Source organism: Lates calcarifer, linkage group LG9 (genome assembly GCF_001640805.2).
Source record: "Lates calcarifer isolate ASB-BC8 linkage group LG9, TLL_Latcal_v3, whole genome shotgun sequence".
Lineage (NCBI taxonomy): Eukaryota > Metazoa > Chordata > Actinopteri > Centropomidae > Lates > Lates calcarifer.
Genome location: NC_066841.1, coordinates 14,835,863 through 14,843,362, shown reverse-complemented (window position 1 = coordinate 14,843,362; position 7,500 = coordinate 14,835,863). Strand labels below are relative to the sequence as shown.

Sequence of the window (7,500 nt, the reverse complement as noted above, 5' to 3'; positions counted from 1 at the left end):
AGACAACCGAAGCCCAAAACTGAAGATTTATATTATACAGTTAAAGTATAAATTACTGGCCCGAGCTTACTTCAGCAAATCTTTGTGCTTCGCTGGCTGAAAACGCTTCACTTTCCCCGCATTTATTAAATGAGATGAACATGTGCACGACAAACACTGCCAGGATGAGAGTGGAGGAGAAGAATAAAAGACCCAAGAGGCACATTAAGGTTTTGAGGAGTGAAGTTTAATGGGATCATGATTGTCTTTGTCGGAGGTCAAATATTTAATTGGTTTATGGGACAAAAAGCACAACCAGAGCCACTCCTACATTCACTCAGCCAACTAAAACTCTCTACATTAGATAAACCATCAGGGCAGAAAACCCCCAAGAACCACTTTCAGCAGCTCGGTCTTACAGAGGGTCATTACTTTTGACAAATGACAGACATTTTGCTCTTTCAAAGGTTGGGAGAAAGGCTACCACACATTATCTTTCTCATTTCGTCTGCACACACTGTTCCCAACTCACCGTTTTCATCTCCTCCTATCAAAAGGATTTATTGTTCTAGCTGGGGAAAACTCTCTTTCTCTCTTTTCTCTTGTATCTGGGCAATCTCTCCTCTCTCTGATTATGCTTTAGCTGGTTGAGATCAGCGTTACTCTCCAGGAGAGTAAAAGTGACCTCAGTCTGACTCACTGGTCGGCATCCATCCGCTCCCCGGGCCCTACGACATGTACAGACTGACAGAGAGACTGACAGGAAGACAGACGTACAGATGAACAGAAACAGAGGTACAGACAGGCAGGGTCCTATGGTTGCCCCGTGACGAAGAAAGAAGGAGGCAAATTAGTGCGGAAGAAGGGGGCGGACTGTGACCTTATTGGCCAGACTGTTTAGCGAACAGGGAGGGGTGCTGGCCTACAGCCGACATCACAGCGTGCTAGTTGTGGAAGCAGCCAATCGCTTTCCTATGTAGATCCTGAAAAGAGAAAAGAGAAAGTGGTACTTAATCACTAACCATTCACTAAACCTCTCAAACAACAATTGTACAACCATAACTAGGCACAGCAGGAGGCATAGTCCTGCTGTGGTGTCTTTTTTTTTAGCCAAAACCAAGACCAAAAGAGCAAAAGCAAAATGGACTGAACAGTGTTTAACTGTAGCTGTAATCATTAGCATGTCCAGCTAACTTGCTTACTACTTTTTCAGAGCCTAAAAAAGTAACTTTTATCTGTTAAATATCATCCAAAAAAGTGGGCATTATCATTGAGTCCATTGTCCATTTCCAGTATAATACATCCAGGGAACAACTAGCTACATTAGTTTGTGGCCTTACAACACAACAACGCTAAAAAAGCTCAGTTCATGACTAATACATTCACTGATGTGATACTTTCCCACTGTGCACAAGTCCATGGTATTATTATAGTTTTCTCTGTACTGGTTTTTATTTGATTTGGGGAAGTTTACCCTTCAGTCAGAGACTGTGTTTTCATCTCATGGAACTAACAGCTACCTAGCTACAGCTGATAAAATCTCCCATATTCAGTTGTTATTTCAGGTGGGAAAATCAATGTTTGACTGCTAGAAATGAAAAGCTTTTGTGCTCCTATGTCTGATATTCACAGATGTAATTTTAATGAATTTGTGGTGGTAAATCTGCTTGTGTGCCAGAAAGCTTGACAGCAACGTAAAGCCATATTAATTAGCGTAGCACGGCCAAAAGTGAGTCGGTGTATGTGTGCACGCGTCTCACCCGACTCCGAGTGTGAGCAGGTGTGAAGCCAGCAGCGAGGGAACAAGGATGAGGAGAACATCGGAGGAGAAGATTCCTCTCTTCATCACCTCTGTCTTCCTAACGCTGAGGGAGCCCTGCTGCTTGGGGTGCTGAAACACAAACTCTCTGCAGAGAGAGAGAGAGGGAGGAGAGAGAGCACAACGAGGAGCCAGAGATAAGAGATGCAGGGAGATAGAAAGAGGAAAAAAAATAAACAGAGATAATGAGAACACAAGAGAGAAGACTGAGAATGCAAGAGAGGTAGCGAAGTACTGAGAGTCTGAGACTGTTAAGAACTACTACCTGTCAAACAGACTTATTGTATGAAGAAGATTAAATGTCAAGCGTGGCAGTGTAAATAAAGATGAGGGTGATTCATGTGTTTCTCAACACTCAAAGGTATAATCTGGAAACAAAATTTAAAACACTATTGTTGGCACACTGTCAAACTGATCAATGAGATAACAATTTTTAATGTTTTGTGTGGTTCTGTGAGTAAAACAAGCCTTATTTTTCAACTAACTTTTAAACAAATTAAATATGACATCAATTTGTGAGCTTTAGAGGTGCTGTTTTTTATGCTAAGCTGAGCTAGTTGCCACTAGCTCCATACCATGAGAGCGGGATTGATCACCTCATCTTGTTCCTTTACACATATTCATATTCATATAAGTACTTAACTTAAGGATGTAGTAAAATATCACAGCAAACATTGATAAATATAAAATAAAACACAATTAATGACTTTAAAAGAGCTGGCCTCACTTTGGTGGCATATTTTCAGGTCTACTGGACCAATCCCACACCCAGTCCGTGTCCACTCGCCGCTCACCTTCCTCCTGCAACACAAATTAAAGATCAGATGATGTGCGACAGAAGTAGAGACGAGAGTAGAGAAAATAAGGATTGAGAGTGTGATGTTAACCTGAGCACATGGAGACTGCTGATACTGATATTTGTTTGCATCTTAAGTGAAAACATTTCTCATAAAAAATTGGGGGAAATCTCAAAACAAATCTCAGACTCCTCATTTCTACATCCCACTGTTTATTCATACTAACTTTGGTTGTGATAAATTGTTTGTTTTTTCTGTAACCTGTACGTAGTCTCCCTTCTTGTCACATTACCTGTCTGTGATGAATGGCGGCTCATCCAGGATCAAATTAATCATTGTGGTAAGATGGAGTTCAGTGTTCGTGGTTTGGTTTGTGTTGTTGCTACCTCCTATCTTGGTCTCTAACTAGTGTGCAGGCATTTGGTGCGTTTGTTGGCAACCCCTCTCTGAGCATGTGCCTGGAGGGTGGAGATCCAGCTCCCCTGGTCTGGCTGTCTGTCAGTTTCCTTTTCAGTTATGTACAATGAACTTATTGTTAGTTAAAACTTATGTTCTCTCCTTTGTCCTGCCCTGAACCAGGTCGTGTCATATTCAAATAAATGTTTCATGAAACAGATTAGATATCTCAAGCAGGTCTCATGTCTCTGCAAGTTGATTTTTAAACTGTGCTAAAATAAATGGGACTAATTGGCTGTCTGGCAAAGCAGGAAATCAACATAAAAACTTGCATTAATAATGTATCGTATAATGGGGTGTAAGCATATTAAAGGAAATTACGATGAAGTGAATATTAAGGACATCTTGTATGTCAGTGTTGAGAAAATGAATACCTGTATGGTGACACAGTCACTGTCTTGATCACTAGTGGGTCTTGGGGAACCAGTGGACTGTGGAGTCACCGCCTGTGGGGGACTGTGGACAACAAACAGCTATTTACAATGTGAATTTAGTATCAAGAAATAGACAGACTGCAATTTAATAAATCTGCATTTCTATTAAAACAAACAGAGAAAGTAAACGCACATTAAGAAAAACAAGCAAAGTTCCACTGAGCACAGAGGGAAACTCATTACTGTGCAAATGATTTTTATACCTCGCTGTGCCGTTCAACCCCCCAAACCCCCAAACAAAACAAAAACATCCACACAAAAACAGTCTGCATCATTACCTGTCTCTACTCCTCTCACACTCAAGCTGCGCCTCCAGAAGGATCCTCTCCAGCTCCCCCTGCAGGGTGGAGGAGATGCTGTCCTGCGGCCCTGTCAGACTCTCCCTGCGGCTCACGGCTGCAATCAGCTCCTCCAGCTCCACCCAGGAGCCTGATGAGGAAACAATATGAGCGGCAGAATTTGTAATGATGCTCAGGAAGCACACACCGGCAGGGCTTCATACACATACATTAGACTGTAATGACAGAACAATCTTGATGAGAAAAGTAAACAAAACTATAGTTTTAAAACTGAGTGTTTACATTGAGCCACTTTTATTGAGCGTGCTAATATTTTTTTGTTGTGCTTTTTATCACTGCACACTCTGCTGAGAGTAGATCTGTCACCGGGTTAATGATGAGCTTTAATTAACCAAGAATCAGCTGAACTGTCCAGATGTGATAAAACTGTATGGTGAAAAACGCTAATGATTCTAGGCAGATTGTAATTAAATTAAAAGTTTTTGTCTGATGTAAGTCATAACAGTGGAACGGCAATTAATTTCTGAGAATCATTTTTAATGAAAAAAAATACTGTTAATGAATTGAGCTGCAATAAATTTTCTCTGAGTACTATCTTGTTTGTTTTTGCCCTTTTTAGTTTTTTTTCCTGGCTTTTTTTCTGGCTTTTTTGTCATACCAGCTCATCAGAATTATTCTTTTTAACATTAGACTACTGCAGCTTTCGTTGCCCCCGAGTAACCCCTCCTAATCCCACTCTAAGACTTAAAATGAAGCATGTAAGTAACCTCATTTCACTCATATGCAGTACCTAATGTTTTGGCAGGAGAAATTCTTACACAGAGATACTGATTTCTGCCACATCACAGAGCCCTGTGTGAGAAATGAAGCCTTGTGTCCTTTTAAAATGTTACAGCTTTGGTGTGGAGTGGACAGTGAGTGGACAGGTGTGTATTGTGCGCTGACATATGGTGAGTCAGAGGCTGAAGTGCATCGCGGATGTCCTGACATGACATCAGATGATCTAGAGACCAGGATGGACAGCGCTGTGTTATACACATGTATAAAAACACACACATACACACACACACACACACACAATGTCTGTTTCTCTCCGTCAATGACATCTGAATTCGCGACACACAGTGTATGAATGACTGGACACATGAATGGAGGTTCATCGGGTACATGAGCAGGAAGAGATTTACACATGCACACACATACATGCTGGTGTGTGTGGCGTGCCCACACCCACAGCCAAACAGTAGGGCAGGGCTAACTCAGGCTGACAGCATGCTTGCTTACGTAAGATCTTATTTCTGTTAGAGATTAGCCATTCACCCTCTCTCCCTTCCTCCCCTTGTTTCTCTCTTGTCATGCTGTCTGTATCCCTCTCTGACATAGGCAGCGTTTACAAAATATCAACACCTCATCTGCCCACCAAAGCATCCCTCTTTCTCAACTGATCTCTCTAATCTTCACTTTACCCAGGGTTTATGACACCGTGCAATCACAAAAACAGTGGCAGAGGTGGTAGACACATGAGTGGGCACAGAGCTGGAAGAGGAGAGGGAAAGGGGGTGGGAGGGGAGGGCAGAGCAGGGGAAACTGTGCCATTGCCCTAGTTGTTTTCCTACAGAGGGGAGTTATGACATAACAACTGCCTCGCTGCCTGACTTATCTATCTGTCGCCATTCTGCAGTACTAAATCAGTTTCTATGGTGCAATCCTGTACACATTCATCTGTGCCACTGCCAAATCAGCTTTATGTAATGTGGACGAGGGCTGGATGTTAAAAAAGACCCAGATGAACTGCAACACAGCAGATTAATGTTTGTTATGAATGTCTGTTTCCCTTTTAGGGACTGTACACAAATTATCACGGTATGAGGTGAGGAGGTCAGGAAAAGGGGAAGGTTATGCATCTAGTCTTTTTGCTGAGGGGAGGGCTGCATGGTTGTTTTGAGAGACAACAGGAGGGTCTTTAGTTTTTTTGGGGGGGGGGTTGTCCTGTAGTTATGTTTTCTTCCATCTTTCACTAGCTTGTTTAAAAAACAATGTCTTATTCACTTACTCGGTTTTTATGCATATTTTCAATGCGCTTGTGAAAACCTGAGTAGCAACTCAGGAAATTCAGGAGGAATTCAAAGTACACTTTGCAGAGGTGAAAAAGATGGTGTATCAACCAAAACAAGATAGCTGACAGATTATTCACATTTGCATTTGCCACTTTTTCTAAAAACATTTGGATGGACATTTGACTGGTGTTAATTAACCTCATTTAGTAATCCTTACTTCAAAAATAGAGAGCAGCTGGAAGGCTTGGGAAACAGGATGCACATTTGTTATGTTTTTGGCAACTGTTAAATCCATCTGTGATTTACAATTTGGGCAATGTAAAAATTACATATTAAACCTGAATAAAGGTTGAGTTGTGAAGGACAGGGGTGTTCAAATATCAAATATCAGTATCAATATTGGCTTCAAAAGTCCAGTACTGGTTACACTATCATAGCCTGATAATCCCTGTGTTGTAAACATAAAGTCCAAACTAAACCCATCCCCACCACAATAATTGTCATACAGTCCCTTAGTGTCCTGCTGCCCATTACGTTGTTCCACATGTTTTCCCAGCATCCTATGTGCCAAGCAATGTGCACACAGCACAGTGGAGCTATAAGCTTCAGGAAATCTCCACAGCTTAATTGGCTTACAGAGATACAAACAGGTGAGTCAGGGAATCCGTTTACACAATGGCAGTGTCAGTGGCAACAACAATGAGAACTAGAAAACTGCCTTCTTCTCCTCTGTGGCATCCTCACACACCTGCTCTCAACCTGACACGATGTTAGAATCATGTCTGCACTGATGAGCAGCTGAGTGTTGAATACCTGCACATATCTGACCTGGAAACACACTGAACCCACGAAAGGGGTCAATGCAGTTACAGTGTTTGTCCAGATTGTTTACATCTGCATAGTGAAATTAGAATGTAAATCGATCTGTGCGCACACACTAAAAACAATCATCTCTGTTAGCTGTTTAACAGCCACATATGAGCAAAGGATCTCCTAGGTAAAGGTAAAGGTAAATAAATACATGTAATGACACGACATCAAAACAAAGGCCTGGTCCGTGTACCACCATCACTCACCGTAGAGTCCGTCCTCTGGCGTCTGCGAGCCGGACAGAGACATGTTTGATCGCCGAGAGGTGCTGGCTGGAGAGAGAGAAAGAGAAAGAGAGAGAGGGCGCGGAGAGATACTGACACTGATCGAGGAGGACAAGCAGGTGCAAATGGGTTTCTGCCCCGTACGCTTTTTCCTCTCAGTCACTCTTGTGTTTGTTGTAGTCTAAAAAGGACACCGGGCGCCGAGGCTGCGCTTAATCCGCCTCCCCTCCCCTCTCCTCTCCTCTCCCTCCATCCCCCCCCACCTCCCTCTCCCACGTGCCAGGAGGGAAGAGGTAAACAAAACAAGCCGAGGGCTTAGCAGGTAAAAAGCCACGCAGGCAAAACAAGGTGCATGAAGCTACAGTTTACAGTGTGCATCATCCTCCATTTTTCTGTAAAGTAGATGTTAGCATTAACAAGCACCTATGGGCTTGAACTGACATAAAATGTTACTTTCTGATTGGCTAAAAGTTACCCTCAATAAACTTGTATAACAGAGTAATACTAAAACTGTAATAGGCCACAGTCTTAAACGATACATTACCCAGGAAACTGCACGAGCACC

At 42.3% G+C, this 7,500-nt stretch overlaps 1 protein-coding gene across 1 annotated transcript; it reads right to left on the bottom strand.

Moving 5' to 3' along the window:
- Nucleotides 1-204: 204 nt before the first annotated feature.
- zgc:73226 (uncharacterized protein LOC402792 homolog) lies at nucleotides 205-7,172 on the bottom strand. Its single transcript, XM_018662539.2, has 6 exons — nucleotides 6,918-7,172; nucleotides 3,764-3,914; nucleotides 3,426-3,507; nucleotides 2,526-2,599; nucleotides 1,740-1,886; nucleotides 205-962 (listed from the first exon to the last, which is right to left on the bottom strand). The coding sequence occupies exons 1-6, from the start codon at nucleotides 6,958-6,960 to the stop codon at nucleotides 914-916; spliced, it is 546 nt and encodes a 181-aa protein (XP_018518055.1). The 5' UTR covers nucleotides 6,961-7,172; the 3' UTR covers nucleotides 205-913.
- Nucleotides 7,173-7,500: the final 328 nt, after the last annotated feature.

Bases quoted from the DNA above. Each gene is read 5' to 3' on its own strand.
- zgc:73226 (XM_018662539.2), bottom strand. From the start codon at position 6,960: ATGTCTCTGTCCGGCTCGCAGACGCCAGAGGACGGACTCTACG. The intron at 3,915-6,917 runs GTGAGTGATGGT...TTTCCTCATCAG, and splicing joins GCCAGAGGACGGACTCTACG to GCTCCTGGGTGGAGCTGGAG. The intron at 1,887-2,525 runs GTGAGGCCAGCT...CTCTCTCTGCAG, and splicing joins CCTGAAAATATGCCACCAAA to AGAGTTTGTGTTTCAGCACC.